We start from the raw sequence: 19,695 nt of genomic DNA, 5'->3' as shown, positions 1-19,695 counted from the left end.
CGAGCACGTGCGTTGGCTCTGCGGCTGGCCCAGGCACACTGGCAGCGAGTTGGATCAGAAGTACAGCATCCAGGACTTGAGCCATCTTACAGCAAATGTCAGCACTGCTGAGCCATGGTGCTAGGTCTCTAACTGTTTTTTTTTTTTCCCATTATTTATTTACTTTAATTGGAAAGCCAGATATACAGAGAAGAGGCAGAGAGGAAGATCTTCCATCCAAAGCAAAGCAGAAAAGCCAAACTTGAAGCATGGTTTAACCCACTACGCCGCATCACCTCTACACCTTTCTGTTTCACAGTGGAGTTGTTTGAGTGAGCTGCTTACTGCAATCTGGGGCTTAGGCAGTTAATATTTTGGTGGGCTTGTTCACAGTGTTACATATCAATGAAACTCAATTATTTCATCATTTCATTTCCTAGTGAATTAAAATTTACAATAAGCAGGGTAGGGCCAAAGCCAGGAGCTTGGTACCCCACTCAGGTCACCCACAGGGGTAGCAGGGCCTGAATACTTCGGGGCATCTGCTGCCAGCCGAGAGGGGGATGGAGGAGTGGGAACTAGGACCAGCATGCAGACAGACGATGCAGGCACCAGGAGCGGTGCTTCAACCTGTGCCCCAACACCCACTCTTCAGCTTGGCTACTTCATCAGAAACCCTCAGCAGTAATTCATCTCATGTATTCATTCAACAAGCATTTATTGTGTTCCAGGTATTCCTACTGGGAATACCAAAAGGTACACATAAACTGACCACATAGCTGGCACTGCAGACAGCTGATGAACAAGACAGAGAAGTACCATTCCCACATGAGGTCTATCTGGAAAACTGTGTTTTATTATAAACATTCATGAAAAGATATGCAAATAGTGAAGTATTATAGCATTAAAATGAGTAACAACTCATAAATGACTAGAATAGATTAAAAAATGCATGAGCATGTGTCCTGTGTGGTGGCCTAGCGGCTAAAGTCCTTGCCTTGAACGTGCTGGGATTCCAGATGGGCACCAGTTCTAATCCCGGCGGCCCCGCTTCCCATCCAGCTCCCTGCTTGCGGCCTGGGAAAGCAGTGGCGGACGGCCCAAAGCTTTGGGACCCTGCACCCATGTGGGAGACCAAGTGAAGTTCCTGGCTCCTGGCTTCGGATAGGCACAGTGCCAACCGCTGCGGCTGCTTGGGGAGTGAATCATCAAACAAAAGTTCTTCTTCTCTGTCTCTCCTTCTCTCTGTATATCTGACTTTGAAATTAAAAAAAAAAAAAGCCTAATCCACCAAACCCTAAAATCTAGAACTTGGACAACAGTTGTTATTATTCTCAAGTTTCTTGGAAAACATTAGACGGGTCATGATTTAATCCAAAACACACACAAGTTTCATGTGCAGCTCCCCCTACAGCACGACACCCACGGACACCTGCTGAACACCTGCTGAGCTCTTGGCATGATTCCAGCAAAGCTTCCCCACTGGCATACCTTATTGTTCTCATGGTCCCCACTCACAGCAATGGGGTACATCACATATTTTCCTCCCTGGTCCTCATTCGGGGCGCATTCTGCTAAGCCATCAGGATCATGTTCTGCTCCAAAATTGTGTCCCAACTCATGAGTTGTAACCAGGTCCGCTTCCTGAAGGAAGATGCAAAGAAAACATTATTTCCTACCATTCAACCAGCTACTTTGCCAGCTGGACCCACACCATCTTATTTAAAGCCCTTTTTTCACTCAAATGAAAGAATGACAAGTCAATTATGATGTCTTTTATTTAACAGAGTCTGTGGCATTCTATTTAGTTCAGCATGAGCATTCATTAACCAAAATGACTGGGACCAGAAAACTTTGGGATTTAAATTTTTTTAAAATTTTGGGATATACACATCCTATAATGAAACATCTTGGTTTAATAAATTTAAACACGGACTGATGGTGATTTTATGCAGTGTTTTAAATAATATTCTGCATGAAGTATGGTTTCATAGTGCCAATTTTTTGCTTATCAGACTCAAGTTCTAGATTTGAGAACAATTTAGAATTCAAAATTTCAGGTTAGGGATGTATAGTCTGTACCACTACAAAATATTATAAAGATCAACTTAAATCAATTTCAGATGACTGTATTCACAAGCCATACCAGAATTTTCTAAGAGAACACAGCATGGTGCTGATAAACCAAAAAGGTAAATGACGGTTTGTCAGCAAATCTGCCCTCGTGTGCGTCCTGCAGGATGTGAGAGCAGGCTGCTGCGGGACCAGCCCCTGCCGGGCGGGGCTTCCGGGCGGAGAGGCTGAGGGAACCATGAACTGGACCGCCTTCAATGAAAGCTCACAGGCCACAGGAATTTTCCTGTTTATGCTTCTCTTTATCATATTTCTCATTAAAGAAAAAAAATGCAATTTTTAGACAGAAGTAAAACTGAACCCCAATAATGTTAAGAGCAGGACCCAGCTTCCTGCCCGTCTCCCTTAGCACAAGGTGTCCTTGCCTGCCCTTTGGCAAGTCACTGAAGGGAGGAAAGGGTGCAGCTGACCCCAGAAGGCCCTCGCCAAGACGGACTGATTCTCTACAGGGAGGCATGCTGACCGCCAGGGTTCCCCAGAGGACTGCATCCAAGCGAACCCTGGGAGAAAATAGGACTGTGTCCAAGTGACCCCAGAACATCAGGAGCCCACCTGCCATCGTGAATTCCCCCGAGCGCACAGCATCACTGACCAATCACAGGAAGGTCACGAACTTTGCTGATCAACAGGAGCTCGGATACGAGCTGATCCTGCACCTCTCAGCCCCACCTCCAATGTACAAGAACCTTCACCCTAACTCCTTGGGGAGCCAGGGAATTAAGCAGTAGCTGTCTAGCTCCTTCTGCACTTTGCAATAAAGACCTACTTTTTTCTACAACCCCCAAGTCAATGATGGGCTGGCTTTCTGCACATCAGGCGAGTAGACAAACTGGGGGGGGTTCTACAACGCCTCCAACCTGTTTGGGGAGTGGCTCAGCCACCAAAGTAAAAGTACATATTACTTGTTAGAAGATATCTTATGCAAACATATAATAATGAGGTTGTAAAACAATAAACACCAAAACTATTCTTTTTTAAAAACGAAAGAACATACCTTTGTAAGGATGGTTTTTCCGTAATTTTTGGTGCTGGTCAAACCACTATTCAAATAGATATTCTTCTTTCCAACAGGACTATAATAAGCTAAAGGCAACAGGAAACAGAAACCACTTGTTTAATGCTGATGTTAATATATCAGCCAGGTAACAATTCCAGCAACATAAACAACGAAATGGAGCCTTACCTTTGGGACATACACCTCCATGACTGTTTGCTCGGGGAGAACCAACATAAGCCAGTCCTAGAGTTCCCATATCAAAATCTTGGTAAGTGAAAAGATGAGCCAGGCAGACTTTAGATGCTTCTTCAGCTATATCAAAGCTAAATTGCTTTAATTAAAAAAAATTAATTAGGTTGACAGGTACATAAGACGTTTGTTTCCTCAGGGGGTAAGCTCGGGGCTGTAGCAGGGGTCCTAGCCCAAGCGAGCTGGGGATGGGGCCTGCCAAGGGCCTCTGCTGCCAGCCAGCAGCCCAGCCTTACACGTCCCACTGGCCCCACCCAGGTCAGGAGCACCAAGCTCAGGGCCCACAGCCTGGGCTAAGTCCCGCTCTCAGCACACACTGCAAGCAAGGCCAGCTTCTTGGCTGATTCACAAAGGCAAATCTGACAACCCCTGAGCCAGCCGAATACCTCAAGCTCCTCTTGCAAATGTGGAAAGGTAAGCAAAGCCTCTGCTCTCAGCCTATCAGGCTGCTGCACCAGAACCAGACAGGTTTTCTCCTCTCTTCTGGACCTCTGGAAGCTGCTACTGTTACAACTCCACAGTGAGTTCTAACACAGTAGGAGATGGCATGCCACTTGAACATAACTGGGCCCGGCATGGTAGTCTAGTGATTGAAGTCCTTGCATTGCATCCATCGGGATCCCATGTGAGCGCCAGTTCGTATCCCAGCTGCTCCACTTCCCTTCCACTCCCTGCTTGTGGCCTGGGAAAGCAGTTGAGGACAGCCCAAAGTCTTGGGACCCTGCACCCATGTGGGAGACCTGGAAGAGTATCCTGGCTTCGGATCAGCTCAACTCTGGCCACTGTGGCCACTTGGGGAGTGAAACAGCAGACAGATCTTTCTGTCTCTCCTCTCTGACTTTCCAATAAAAATAAATAAATCTTACAAAAAAGAAAAAAGATGCCTTCTCTAGACACTGAAGAGTAGCTTTGGGAGTGACCGCTATCACACAGCAGGGCACTCCCAGGCAGGCGGACAGGGGAGAAGCCAAGGCCACCGTCTGACAGGAGACACAGCAGGCTGCATGTGGAGGCTCGGCCAGACACTTGGTCCCTGTGCCGCCCCGCCCCCTGGGGCTGCACAGCTCCACACTGGGAACGCTTCATTCCACAAGGCTGGCACAGCACCCAGCCTAAAACACAGGGCAGCCAGGCAGCTGGTCTCATAGACAATTTTATTATTTTTTTATTTATTTTTTTTAAAGATTTATTTATCTTTACTGCAAAGTCAGACATAGGAGGAGAGTCAGAGGAGGAGAGACAAAGAAATATCTTCGTCTAGTTGCTCTCCAAGTAACTGCAACAGCCGGTGCTGCGCCAATCCGAAGCCAGGAGCCAGAAACTTCTTCCAGGTCTCCCACAGGGCTGTTCTCAACTGCTTTCCCAGGCCACAAGCAGGGAGCTGGTTGGGAAGCGGGGCTGCTGGGATTAGAACCGGAGGCCATATGGGATCCCAGCACATTCAAGGCGAGGACTTAGCTGCTAGGCCACTGTGTCAGGCCTGACAATTTTATTTTTTTTTTTAAAGATTTATTCATTTTATTACAGCCAGATATACAGAGAGGAGGATAGACAGAGAGGAAGATCTTCTGTCCGATGTTTCACTCCCCAAGTGAGCCACAACAGGCTGGTGCCTGCCGATCCAAAGCCGGGAACCTGGAACCTCTTCAGGGTCTCCCACACGGGTGCAGTGTCCCAATGCATTGGGCCGTCCTCAACTGCCATCCCAGGCCACAAGCAGGGAGCTGGATGGGAAGTGGAGCTGCCGGGATAAGAACCGGCGCCCATATGGGATCCTGGGGCTTTCAAGGCGAGGACTTTAGCCGCTAGGCCACGCTGCCAGGTCCCTGACAATTTTATTTTAAAACCTGGTAATATACAGCGGCTATAAACAAACTTATGGGAAATCACATCACTTACAATACTGCAGGTTCACAAAGCCATTCTTCCCCTTCAAAGGGCTGCATATATTTTAAAATCTCATCCATAATGGTGCAGGTACTCCCACTAAAAAAGCCTTGACTGTTTTTAAGATTGACTCATTTTTATTGGAAAGGTATGGCCATAACAGCCAGACCTGAACTGTTCTGAAGCTAGGAGCTTCCTCCAGGTCTCCCATGTGGATCAGGGTCCTAAGGACTTGGGCCACGCTCCACTGCTTTCCCAGGCTGCAGCAGGGAGCTGGATGGGAAGCAGGGCAGCCGGAACACAAACCAGCGCCCAAGTGGGATACCGGTGCTTAGCGGTGGAGGATTAGCCAGTTGAGGCTCAGCTATTGTACCGGCCCCAGCCTTGATTTTTAAATGACAGAACATAAGAGGTCTGAAATTCCTGGGGAATGGCAGATGGCCACCCTCGCACACTGACAGCTGAGTGGTAAGCAGTGAGGTGTCAGGAAGAGGAGCCACAGGGACGAAAAGCGCAGAGGAGCATATAGCGGTTCTTCACTCGGTTCCTCCCACGACACAGTCACAGGAAGGCCCAGAGAGCCTGGCAGTGCTTGGGTCGGCAGCTCTGGGAGCTGGGAGACATGGCTCGACCTCAGGCACTGCTCGCTGGGTAACCAACCCCACGTTGTAGCTTAGCCCTCTTGTCAGGGGCTAACCATGACACTCCCAATTCACAGACCTCAGGGCCAGCACAGTGGACTAGCATGCTAATCCTGTGCCTGCAGCACCTGCATCCCATATGGTCGCCGGTTCATGTCCCAGTTCCTCCACTTCCCATCTGGCTCCCCGCCTGCGGCCTAGGAAAGCAGTAGAGCATGGCCCAAGTCTTGGGCGACTGTACATACTTGGGAGAACCGGAAGAACTTGCTGACTTCTACCTCAATGAACCCACCTTTGGCCGTGGCAGCCATCTGGGGAGTGAACCAGCGGATGGAAGATCTCTCTCTCAGTCTTTCAAGTAAAAATAAAAAGTCTTAAATTGAGAAAAATTCACAGACCTCTGAAGGCCACTGTGTCTAGAGTCAGGGCCTTTATACAGATAACTCAGATAAGCAGGTCACCTGAACTGGGTGGACCCAATCCACCATGACTGCCACCCATGAGCAGAGGAGTGCAGCCTGGATCCAGGGACGACCAGGTGAGGCCAGAGGGAGAGAGACCGCTCTGAGCCTAGGAGAGAAGCCAGAGAGGACACAGAGTTGGCCAACACCTGAGCCTGACTCACAGCCTCCAAGGCTGCAAGGGAAAAATGCCCAGACTGTGGCCCTGTGTCAGGGCAGCCCACGCTGCCCGCCACCCCTCCGCAGACCTCTCCGCCAGACTAACGGCATCCTCCTCAGCTTCCCTCGGGGTGGCTGGCACAGGAAATCACAGGAGGTGTGTCAGTGTCACACAGACTCACGGATAAAGACTTGAGAACCTGCTTTAATTCCACTCAGGCTTAAACTTGGCTGTGGCCTTGTGAGACCTTAAACAGAATCCAGATGAGTCATACTAAGCCTAGAGCGAGCCCTGGAAACTCAGCGGTGAGCACTACGTGTGGCTCCAAGCAGCTCAGTTTGTGCTGACTGCCAGCAGCACAGCAGAACGCAAACACACTGATCCACTGAGATCAGAGGCCACCGCTGCATCGGAGATCACTCCACAGCAAGGCAGCACTGCACACTGAGACTCCAAATTACCACCTTTTCATGAATACCAGAATAGAAACTCAAAAACTTGAAATTCCAACTTTCAGTTCTCCCAGTTATATTTCGACTCTTCAATTACTCATAGCCTGTTTGATAATTACTGCCTTAGAAGATTCACTGATGGGCCCAGCGTGGTAGCCTAGTGGTTGGAATCCTGGCCTTGCACGTGCTGGGATCCCATATGGGTGCCAGTTTGTGTCCCAGCTGCTCCACTTTCCATCCAGCCCCCTGCTTGTGGCTGGGAAAGCAGAAGAGGACGGCTCAAAGCCTTGGGACCCTGCATCAGCGTGGGACACCAGAAGAAGCTCCTGGTTCCTGGCTTCAGATTGGCTCAGCTCTGGACATTGAGGCCACTTGGGGGTTGGAGGACCTTTCTCTCTGTATCTTCTTCTTTCTGAATATCTGCCTTTCAAATAAAAATAAATAAGTCTCTAGAAAAAGAAAAAAAAAGATTTTTCTCTGATAAACCTGAGCTAACAAGCCAGTGTGTGAGGACTGCATGGACAGGGCTTTCATGCTCCCGCCCAGCAGGTGCTGAGATCCAAACCCAGCAGGACAACACTGCTGGAGGAGTGGGTGCTGGGGTACATCCCACGCCACGGTGTCTGCGGTGCAGCCTGCTCCACCGCCACTCGAGCTGCCACACACAGCCCAAGTACTAGACCCACATGGAGTTGCTCGATCTGGCTTTGGCCCAGCCCAGCTCCAGCTGCTATAGACTCTGGGGAGTTAACCAACAGACGAACCATCTCTCCCACTCTTTGTCACTCTGCCTTACTAATGAATAAATAAACAGAAAAGAGATAAAGAAACACTGTTTTATGAAATTCTTCTCCTCCCCTTACTTTTTTTTCTTTTTTTGCCAGTTGGCATCTGCTCTGCTTTGGAAGATGGGCTCAGCGCTGGATCAGAGGGCAGACACCCCTGGCTTTCTAGCATCTTTTCTAACATGTCCCTGCATCAACGCAGGTGCAATCCATGTCAAACCCAACTCCATCCCGAGTCCCAGGACCCACCTCCAGCAGCATCTTCACATCCCAAGCATCCTTCTCCTCATTCGGGTAACTTTTTGCCATGTTATAGTGCCTTTCCCCAGGTTTCACTTCTTGTGGAGACTTGAGAATGCGAATCTATACTTAAAGAGATAATACACTTAGAACACTTCCAGAAAAAAATCACACTGTTTTATCTATTTAAAAAAAAATCTGCCATTCTAGAAAAAAGAGTTTAGCACTGAAATGCCATACATTCTCAGCACTGGTACACAATGTTTAACACAAGCTAAAAAGAATATGGTATGGAAAACACGAATGTGAACAAATTATTTATAAAGGTACAAATGTACTACAGTTTCATATCTTCCACATTTACTTGGAAAACATTAGACTTGGAGTTACATGAGCCTAAAATATTTAACACTACAGTTAGAAACAAGGAGTAAAAATAGATAAATCACTCTGTACATCACAGAAATGAAAGATTACAAGAACTAGGATGTCTCCTACATGCATTTCAGGCAGGTTCGTACGACCCCTAAGCTGGCGAGGTGACAAAGGCTTCCTACAGCTGTCCCCGCTTCAGCAGTTTCGAAGTCTCTGCCTGCAGGGCCCATGCCAATCTGCCCTGCTACCCAGCAATAGGTTCAGTGGGGCAGGCACAGTAGCCTTGCTGGTGGGTGGTCCAGCCAATTCTGGAGGGAACCACTTGGAAGCCCACCATGAGTGCACGTCTGGACCACACCCTCCAATTCATCTTTGACCACATGTCAAGGACTAGATGCTTCTACCTCCCAAATTACTTCTATATTTTCAATTGGTCCCAATTTCCTAAGGCAGAAAGGAATCTGAGTGGCCCCTCTAAACCTAAACATGATTCGGGCATTTCAAAGGTAAGGCAGTCTTGTACGCATCAACAGGCAATAATCTCCAAGACGCCAAAGAGCACCGCACCAGCACTGGGTCACAGGCAGACGCGCAAACATGCCAGTGCATGCACACATCCCGCAGACACACGAAGCTCGGGGCGCGCAGGGGAAGGAGCTGCTGTGACGATGCACAGAGAATGCGCAGACTTACTTTTCCCTGGTTTTTGTACCGTGTATGTATTACCTATCAAGTGATAACTTAAAAAAAACACAAAACAGTAAAAAGGAGGGAAAAATTATTCTTAGTTTCATATGAGAACTATCAAAGTTTAATATTTCTGATGTGATTAAAAGGTTTTTCCAGCATCTCTAAATTCCATCTGATAGAACCTATCAACATGGGTTTCATACTGACCAAACAGGATTAATCTTCATATCAAAATGTCTACTTTCTGTTCAAACTGATTTCAAGTCTCTTTAATTCATCAGCAATTTGGAATCATTTTGCTTTGAGACAGAATCAAGAAAATATTAACACATCAATGCTAGACATGCTATTAACAGATTACAAGGAATTAGGAGATATTTAAGGGCAAGAAACCTAATAGTTTTGCATATATAAATGTTTTGCACAGTACATTTGAGTAAATTTTCTAAGGACTCAACAAAACTTGAGGACTGAAACTAAATTCAGATAAATGGAAAACACTTGAGAGAATAAAAGAATCACAAGCTGAAAGGGGAGAGCAGGATAAAATGATGGATAGCGAAAACTTCATCATCTAGAATCGCCTAACCTCATTGATACCCAAAGCAGTCATTTAGCACAGAATCCCTGCGGCCATCTGAGAACATGCATGCCTGATGTTAAAGGCCAGCTGAGCTCTGCACACAGGTGACGAATATTCACCAACTACATGAGCCTCATCTGTGGGTGAGTACCTGCTCTATCTGCACTCCATAACCTTTGAACCCCGCATTGTCCCACGAGGTGTTCCGGTAGATATCATCCACTCTGTCGATCAGCTCTATCTGTGTATAAAGGAAAAAGCCATTACGCAGTGCACATTCACCACTCTGTAATGTAACATGAAACAGACACAAAAAACCTCAGCTTACACAAAATGTAATTGGCCAAAGGTCCTAATTATAAAAGCTACCATTTAAAATATTAACTTTTATCACAAAGAAATTATTCCTAGTCACAAACGTAAAATGTTATTACCAGGGCCCGGCAGCATGGCCTAGCGGCTAAAGTCCTCGCCTTGAAAGCCCCAGGATCCCATATGGGCGCCGGTTCTAATCCCGGCAGCTCCACTTCCCATCCAGCTCCCTGCTTGTGGCCTGGGAAAGCAGTCGAGGACGGCCCAAGGCCTTGGGACACTGCACCCGCGTGGGAGACCCTGAAGAGGTTCCAGGTTCCCGGCTTTGGATCGGCGCACACCGGCCGTTGCGGCTCACTTGGGGAGTGAAACATCGGACGGAAGATCTTCCTCTGTCTCTCCTCCTCTCTGTATATCTGACTTTGTAATGAAAATAAACAAATCTTTCAAAAAAAATGTTATTACCAAAAGTTGCAGTCCACTCCAAATAAATTTTGGGTAATCAATTACATCTGAGACCAAAATATTCTCTAACAGACTTCTAAAACTTTTGTTATTCTTTTAAAAAATATTTATTTTTATTTATTTGAAAGAACAACAGAGAGTGTGAGCAAGTAAGATGAGAAGAACAGGGCTTCGAGCAGAATCTGGATGGGGAGGCAGCAGTTGGCCTGCTTAAAACAAGGTCCACCCAAAGGGGAATTGTGGAGAGTTACAGAGACAGGGCACGGAGGAGGCAGACAGAGCCCTCCCTCCCACCCACTGGCTCACTCATCAAATGCCCACAACAGCCTGTGCTAAGCCAGGGAAGAGCCAGGAGCCAGCAGTCAGGAAATTCCATCCGGGTCTCCCACGAGGGCGGCAGGAACTCGAATATTTTTTTTTTAAGATTTATTTATTTTTACTGGTATGACAACTTTACAGAAAGAAGATACAGAAAGAGAGATCTTCCATCTGCTGGTTCACTCCCCAAATGGCTGCAACGGCCAGAGCTGAGCCAATCCAAAGCCAGGAGCCAGGGACCAAGAGCTTCCTTCAGGTCTCCCATGTGGGTACAGTCCCAAGAACTTGGGCCATCCTCCAGCAGCAAGCTGTTTGGAAAGTAGAGCAGCTGGGACACAAACTGGCACCCATAAGGGATGCCAGCATTTGCAGGTAGAGGATTAGTCAACTGAGCCATCACGTACGTGGGCCTACCTCACTCCTTTATCTCCTGATAAGCATCTCAACTCCTTCCCCCAAAATGGGGGGCAGCAACAGCAACCACTGACTCTGCTTTCCCGCCCTCACCAGCTAAGTTCAACACAGAGGAATATGACCAAAGGGACCAAAAGGGTGAGGCCTACTTCATTAGTACTCCTCCTGCTCAACTCAGAGAGACTAGGGTGGACAATACAATCACCAGACAGGAGAAAAAAGCTACAGGCAAACTATGCATCTTTTCCTCAAAGAATACTCTACTATTCAAAAACTGTGTTGACAATTTTATTCCAGTAATTGTGAAATAAGTTAGAAGGCCAAGAAACTGTTTCGTAGGGGCCGGCACTAGAAGGTGGCCCATTAATCCTGTCTGCCCGCATGGACACCGGTTCATGTCCCAGCTGCCCCACTTCCAAACCAGCTCCTTGTGTATGGAGGATTACCCAAGTACTCAGCACCCTGTACTCCTGGGTGAGACCTAGAGAACACTTTAGCTCCCAGCTTCAGACCAGCCAAACTCTGGCCATTGCAGCCATTAAGGCAGTGAACCAGCAGATGGTAGATCTCTTTCTAATTCTTACAAGCAAAAATAAATAAAACACATGAAAAAAAGAAACCATTCCTTGCATTTATGCAACTGTAAAACATGTAATTTTAAGAAACATATAGTGAATTTTTGAAAGGCAGAGCTAGAGATAGGGATGGAGAACCATGTGCCAGGTCGCTCCCCAGGTGGCAGCAACAGCTAGGGCTGGGCCAGGAGCCGCTCCAGGTTTCCCACGGGCATACAAGGGCTCAAGCACGTGGGCCATCTTCCACTACCTTCCAGGTGCATTTGCAAGGAGCTAGATTGGACGTGGAACAGCCAGGCTTGCACAGCTGCCCATGCAGAATATGGGCATGGCAGGTGGTAGCTTTCCCTGCTAGGCCACAGCACAGGGCCCCCCAAAACTAGACCTCTTAGACAGCTGTTTGGCCTAGCATTTACACTGTCAGTTCAGGACACGCACATGCCGTATCAGAGTGTTGAACCTGAATCCTGGCCCTGCTCCTGCTTCCCTCTTCTGGACAGTTCACAGCCTGGCAGGCGGCAGGTAATGTTTCAAGCAGCAGTCCCTGTGGCTTACACGGGAAATCTAGACTGAACTGCCAGGATCCTGACATCAGCCCAACTGAACCCCAGGCGCCGTGGGTGTTTCCAGAGTGAAGCAGCCAATGGGAATTCTCTCTGCCACTATTTCTTTTTATTTGAATATATATATTTGATATAATACATATAGTATATAATACTATATATATATTATACACACACATATATGTACACATAAATTTAAAACTAGACCTGTTGGGATGGGCATGCTGGTCCTCCACCCTGTGGCACTGGCACCCAAAATAGGTGCCAGTTCATATCCTAGCTGCTTCCTACTTAAGGCCTGGGAAAGCAACAAAAGATGGCCCAAGTGCTTGGACACCTGAACCACATGGAAAGACCCAGAAGTTCCTGGCTCTCAGCTTTGTATCAGTTCAGCTCTGGTCACTGTGGTCAACTGGGGAGTGAGCCAGTAGATGCAAGATCTTTCTATCCCTTCTTCTCTCTCTGTAAATTCTGCCTTTCAAATAAAAATATTTTTAAAAGTACGTATCCCTTAAAAAAAAAAACGAACTAGATCTTTCTTTACATTCATTTTTATAGTGTCATGAACAAAAAAGTAACATATCAGGAATCCCCCAATATAAAACTCATACTAAGAAAGAAGCTTTGGCCCTGGCGCAATACCCTAGCAGCTGAAGTCCTCACCTTGTATACGCCGGGATCCCATATGAGTGCTGGTTCTAATCCCAGTGGCCCCACTTGCCATTCAGTTCCCTGATTGTGACCTAGGATGGCAGTTGAGGACGGCCCAAAGCCTTGGGAACCGCAACTGCGTGGGAGACCCAGAAGAAGCTTCTCGCTCCTGGCTTCAGACTGGCTCAGCTTTGGCCATTGAGGCCACTTGGGGAGTAAATCAACATACAGAATATCTTCCTCTCTCTCTCTCCTCCTCTCTGTATCTGACCTTCCAATAAAAATAAATAATAAAATCTTTAAAAAAGAAAAAAAAAGGCTGCCTTTTAAAAAAGAGAAGGAGAGAGACAGAGAAGCTCCGCTACAAAGAATGTCAGTTCGGGACAAGGGTTGGAGTGACCACCACAATCTTCACAGTAACACCACTGGAGCAGGAGGGAAGAAGGGCGAGCGGTGCCAATAAAAGCGGCAGAATGGGGAAACCAAGTCACTGAGACAGGCGACTGTCCTGCACCAGGCGGCGGGCATGAATAGCTCCATTTTCTTTTATTTATTCAATAACATTTTGGTCGGTGCCAAGTTATCACGACAAATGAGGCCATATTAACAAAAATCCCCCTGAAAAATTTCTTCCCTGACCTTAAAAATTGTAAATAGCACAAGCCTAAAGCTCCAGGGCCAATGCTTCCTACAAGCTCTCTGCCCCCGGTTGGGCAGTCCAACACTTAGCTCGCTAACACAGCTGACCACCACGGCCATTGTTCTCTGAAACACAAAGACAGCTTCCCACAAAGACACACTTGTCCGACTGGGGAGCAGAGTCGCACTGTGACACCACAGGGTCATGGCCACTGGAGCAGGCACATTCTTCAAGAGCTCCCTCATTTAAATAAAGGACGGCATCACAAGTCTCCCCAATTAGCATAAAAGTTATAACATGCAGAAAATACTACTTCAAATATAAAGTACATTTTTAGAAATTTGAAACTACAGTTTCCATACAGTAACGCAGGAACCAGACAACGTCTCTCAAACGCTTCATAAACAAAAGAGCACCGAACAGACTGGGTTTCATTCCATTGGTGATGGCTGTGGTCTTAGGTTTAAAAGACCCCAGCCACCTGCAGGGAGCCCCGCCCCCAGTACTCACCAGGTAGTTGGTGGTAGTGCTCTCCTCCCCTCTGCCCATGTATCTGTAAAAGCGGTGATCGGCGACCACCAGCAGTTTGCACGTGTTCTTCATGGGGTTTGGCTCAGCTCGCCTCTTCACGCGGTGAGCAAGCCCTAGGAGGAATTTGTAGGCACTAGTAACTCAAATCTCATCGCAACAAGGCAGATTTTCTTTTTCACATAACACTGCAGTATGCTTCTGAAATACACGTTATTTGAGCTTGGCACACTTAAAAGTGTCTTGAGGGGCTGTGAATGTGGCAAATCAGATAAAGCCACTTCCTGTGCTAGTGGTGCTGTTTCCTGTCCCAGCTGCTCCACTTCCGATCCATCCTAACACACTTGGGAAAGCAGCAGAAGATAGCCCAAATGCTTGGGCCCTTGCACCCATATGGCAGACCTGGAAGAAGCTCCTACATTCATGCCACACCAGTTCTAGCCATTGTAGCCATTGAGGGAGTAACCCAGCAGCACCAGCGACCCATATAGGCACTGGTTTGAGTCCCAGTTGCTCTATTTCCAATCCAGCTGGCTGTCAGCAGCCTGGAAAAGCAGCAGAGGATGGCTCAAGTGATTGGCCCTCGGCACCCACCTGGAGGCCCTGAGAACTAACTAACTCTCTCTCTCTCTCGCTCTTCTTTAATGTAAATGTTGTGTTTCAATCATTATTTAAAAATCTGAGCAGGACCAGTCACGGTATCTAGTGGCTGAGGTCCTTGCCTTGCACGCGCTAGGATCCCACGTGGGCACCAATTTGTGTCCCGGTGGCCTGCTTCCAATCCAACTCTCTCCTCGTGGTCTGGGAAAGCGGTGAATGATGGCCCAGGGTCTTGTGACCCTGCATCCGTGTAGGAAACCCAGAAACTTCTGGCTTGGATCAGCGCAGCTCCAGCCGTTGCGGCCACATGGGGAATGAATCAGCAGACGGAGGGTCTTCCTCTGTCTCTCCTCCTCTCTGTATAGCTGACTTTTCAATTAAAATAAATAAATCTTTAAGGGAAAAAAAATCTGAACAAAAAATCTTAGAGGAATGCAGACAATAAAAAATGAGAAATTAAAAAAGCAATCACCTCCGTAATTGCTAAAATCAGAAACTTTAAAAAGTGCTTAACAAAATAAAACTGCGTACTGCTGGGCCATGAAGCCAACAGGTGTGCTCCTTTAGAAGCAGCCATGAATTAAAGTAACGGCTCAAATGTCAAGGTTCTCTGTGAAAACTGGGATTATATTACAGATTGGGACTGAACCAAGCTGGGCCAGTTCAACTCACCCGCTGGCGCATCTGAGCACCAGAATGGAGGGTGGGTCAGGCTGGGTTGGGTCACAACACATACCAGTTCACAGGAGGGCTGGGACTAGGGGACAGATGGGCTGGGCTAGGCTACAGTCCCCACCAGTGTGAGTTGGAGCTGGGGGTGGGCCAGGCTACAGCACCCACTGGCAAATGCCAAGGTGATGTAGGCCATGCCAGACTGGGCCACAGCACTCAACCAGCACACGTGAGACACAGGGGAAGCAGCGAAGCTGGTAGGGGGGCTGCATGGGGCTCACCTGCTGGACCACCACTCCCACTGGTGAGCGTGAGAGTTGGGATGGGGGTAGACCAGGCCGGGCAGGGATACAACACCTGTTGTATCATGTGAGCTAGATCACATGTGAGCTACATCAGGAGAAAGCCAGACTGGGTTGACTGTTCCTACTGGTACAAGCACAAGCGAGAGTGGGTGTGGGTTGGTTGGGCTTTGCCACAGCATTAGCTGGCAGATGCTGGCACAGGGGGCCAATTCTGTCAAGTTAAACTGCAGAACCACCTTCAAAGTGCAGGATCTGGGAGTGGGAATGGGCCCGGTAGGGAAACAGTGGGCACCTCCCTCTTGGGTAACCACTCCAACCGGTAAGCATAAAAACCAGGACTGGCAAGGCATGGCTAGACAGAAAGTGGCCCCTGCTGGAACATGCGTGGGCTGGACAGGGGAGCTAGTTGGATTGAACTAGGCTTCAAGGCCCATTGACACATGTGAGAGCTGAATGGATGTGGGACAGACAGGACCAGCCAGCTGTACATACTGGTAAGCACAAGAACCAGGGCATGGGCCTGGTGCTGTGGCCTAGCGGAAAAAGTCCTCACCTTCAACACGCCAGGATCCCATATGGGTGCCGGTTCTAATCCCAGCAGCTCCACTTCCCATCCAGCTTCCTGCTTGTGGCCTGGGAAAGCAGTTGAGGACGGCCCAAAGTCTTGGGACCCTGCACCTATGTGGGAGACCCAGAAGAGCTCCTGGCTCCCGGCTTCGAATCGGCGCAGTATTGGCCATTGTAGTCACTTGGGGAGTGAATCATCGGATGGAAGATATTCCTCTGTCTCTCCTCCTCTCTGTATATCTGATTTTCCAATAAAAATAAATAAATCTTGGGCTCAGCAGCGTGGCCTAGTGGCTAAGGTCCTCGCCTTGATCCCATATGGCCGCTGGTTCTAATCCTGGCAGCTCCACTTCCTCTCTATCTCTCCTCCTCTCAGTATATCTGACTTTGTAATAAAAATAAAATTTAAATAAATAAATAAATAAATCTTAAAAAAAAAAAAAAAGAAAGAACCAGGGCATGGAGCGAGCCTGATGGGGGTTACCGCGGGTCACTCTAACTAGGCTGCAGCTCCCACTGGCGTACATGAAGGCTGAGTGTGTGGTGGGCAGACTGGGCTGGGTTACAACACCCACTGGTTTATACAGAAGTCAGGGCTGGAAGTAGAACTGACCCAGCAATTGCAACTAACAGCATATGCATAAGCTGAATGGGGCAATGGACTGTGCTGGGCCCTGTGTTAGTAAGCACACACAAGAATCAGGTATGGGATCACCTCAGATGAAGTTTCTTTGGGGATCCCCCCAGCTGAACTGCTGGACTCAGAACCCAACCATGGAGAGAATTGCAGGTTCCATGGTCTGACCGTGGAGTGCATGTGTCAGAGCTGGGCCTCCTCAGTGTCAGATGGAGCAGTGGATGGCATGTCTGGGTGAACATGGAGGATATGACAGTCCATCGGAACTGAGGACATGTGGTACCACAACAGAGGATGGAGGACAGAACAATTCACCTGCCCCAAATCAACTACCCCAGACGAGCATTGGCAGTATCTGGGCAAACGGAGACTCTAAGGTGGACTTTGTCAACCAGTGGATTCTGGAGAGATTTCATCATGCTTGGAGTGGTGAGACTGGCAGTAATTCAGAACTGTTGAACTATCAAAACCTCTTGAGCAGAACCCTCAGAGCATGCCCCACATTGGGGACCCTGGGGTGGTTGGGAGTCTGGGTGTGGCTTCTCCCCTCATCTCTCTCCTTCCGCCAGATTCAGGAAGGAAAAAAAGAGAATGTGGAAACGGTGCTCTCACCCACCTTCCTGTAGCCCTTGACCCTTATCACTCTAATCAATTATGTAAAAATCATCAAAAATAAAAATTTTTAAAAATGAACAGGAACTCTATCAGGCTGTATTTGTCTATAATAAACAGTCATATGCTCTAAGGTCTTTGAAAAAGACAGAAAGCCGCTCCACACTTGCTTTGTAAATGGCCCTAAACACATCTGTCCCAAGACCAATGACTTTGACCTCAACAGCACTGTCATTTCCAAATGCCTGCAGTACAACTTCCGCTGGTTATTCAATTTGCCTTAACAATTTCTTTTGAATTCCGTTCTACAAGTTTTTAGCTCACACGTTACAAAGAATTTCTCAAAATCAAATCATTTTCCTGTCATGTAATATATAGTTCCTAGATTACTTTTTTGGGAGGAGGGGGGAGTCAGATATACAGAGAGGAGAGACAAGGAAAGATCTTCCATCTGATGATTCACTCTCCAAGAGTTGAGCTGATCTGGAGCCAGGAGCCAGGAGCCAGGAGCCAGGAGCCAGGAGCCAAGAGCCAGGAGTTTCTTCCGTGTCTCCCATGCAGGTGCAGGGTCCCAAGGCTTTGGGCCATCCTCCACTGCTTTCCAGGCCATAAGCAGGAAGTTGGACTGGAAGTGGAGCAGCCAGGACACGAACCAGCACCCACTGGGGATCCCGGGTATGCTAGGCGAGGACTTTAGCCACCAGACTACTGCATTAGGCGCTACATTGGTTTTTTTTTTTTAATCAACTAACTACAACCTTAGCTTGATACAGTCACAATGTGCTTATTTCTTATTTCAATGCGCCACTCCAGTCTTACCTTCAGGGGGCTCCATGTCCATCAGCCCCTTCGGAAGCAACTCTTCACTATCCACTTTTATATAGCCACACACTTTTGGAGACTGCAAACGGGAAACGTTCTTAATATCTTCAGATTTATAAACTAACATTCTTTTCTCGGCAGGATCATTAACAAATCTCCAAAGTGGCTACAAAGGGAAATAAGGTTGAGATATAAAATACAACAATTCTTAAAGAGTATATTAAATTTTTGCAATAATCTTTGCTTGTTCTTAGATAGCTTTCCTTTCTTGGTTAAGTCTACTGACCAGTCATGTTATTTAAAATAAACATTTCAATGTTTACCATATGGAATCTTTATGCTGGTAAATAAATACATGGATTATTTGATCATTATTTTATCTATTAAAAAGATTTACTTTGTACATTTTGAAATTTTTTAGAATATACAGAACACTGTATATATACATATATATTAAAACATTTACTTTTTAAATTTTTTCAAGATTTATTTGTATTACAAAGTCAGATATACAGAGAGGAGAGATAGAGAGGAGGATCTTCCGTCCAATGATTCACTCCCCAAGTGAGCACAATGGTCAGAGCTGTGCCGATCCAGAGCCAGGAGCCAGGAACTTCCTCCAGGTCTCCCACACGCGGGTGCAGGGTCCCAATGCATTGGGCTGTCCTCAACTGCTTTCCCAGGCCACAAGCAGGGAGCTGGATGGGAAGTGGAGCCGCCGGGATTAGAACCAGCGCCCATATGGGATCCTGGCGTGTTGAAGGTGAGCACTTTTCCGCTAGGCCAGAGCGCCAGGCCCAAGATTTATTTATTTTTACTGGGCAGTCAGACATACAGAAAGGAGGAGAGACAGAGAGGAAGATCTCCATCTTTTGATCCACTCCCCAAGCAGCCACAACCACTAAAACTGAGCCAATCTAAAGCCAGGAGCTCGGAGTCTCTTCTGGATCTCCCACACAGGTGCAGGGTCCCAAAGGTTTGGGCCGTCCTCGACTGCCTTCCCAGGCCAAGCAGGGAGCTGGATAGGAAGTGGAACCACTGGGATTAGAAGTTTCTTGTTCAAGTGATATTTTCATTTTAGTTCATTTAATATTTAGGTGTTTGACATCTTTTTGCCATGCTGGATTTTATGCACAAGAAAGAATAAGCATTTCACAGAAGACCAAACATTTGCAATACTTTGCCTGAAATCTATTACTGGTTTCAGAAAAATCAATTTTTTGTTGTTGTTTTTGGGGAGAAGCAGAGAGACGCAGACAGACAGCCAGGCAGCATGAGCTGCCATGTGCAAAGAACCCAGGCCAAAGCAAGCATCCGGGAGTCCTTTAGCGGGGGTGGAGCAGAGACCCAACCACTCGGGCCGTCACCTGCCTCCTCCCACT

The 19,695-nt window shown here is 47.4% G+C and overlaps 1 protein-coding gene across 5 annotated transcripts in view; it reads right to left on the bottom strand.

The window, feature by feature from the left end:
* Positions 1 to 19,695, bottom strand: part of ADAM17 (ADAM metallopeptidase domain 17) — a 49,520-nt gene that overhangs the window by 10,250 nt on the left and 19,575 nt on the right. For 4 of the 5 annotated variants that reach the window (XM_058668289.1, XM_058668290.1, XM_058668291.1 and 1 more), the window contains exons 5-11: positions 18,311 to 18,479; positions 14,081 to 14,214; positions 9,784 to 9,873; positions 7,994 to 8,107; positions 3,296 to 3,440; positions 3,107 to 3,195; positions 1,471 to 1,623 (exon numbers count right to left, since the gene is read on the bottom strand). In XM_058668289.1, coding sequence (XP_058524272.1) covers positions 1,471 to 1,623; positions 3,107 to 3,195; positions 3,296 to 3,440; positions 7,994 to 8,107; positions 9,784 to 9,873; positions 14,081 to 14,214; positions 18,311 to 18,479 — 894 coding nt within the window. Of the gene's footprint in view, positions 1 to 1,470; positions 1,624 to 3,106; positions 3,196 to 3,295; positions 3,441 to 7,993; positions 8,113 to 9,783; positions 9,874 to 14,080; positions 14,215 to 18,310; positions 18,480 to 19,695 lie in introns of those variants that run through there. The other variant, XM_058668293.1, reaches the window with a different exon arrangement.

Source organism: Ochotona princeps, chromosome 8 (assembly GCF_030435755.1).
Source record: "Ochotona princeps isolate mOchPri1 chromosome 8, mOchPri1.hap1, whole genome shotgun sequence".
NCBI lineage: Eukaryota > Metazoa > Chordata > Mammalia > Lagomorpha > Ochotonidae > Ochotona > Ochotona princeps.
Note: the sequence above shows the minus strand (reverse complement) of the source record. Positions and strands in the feature narration are given on the sequence as shown.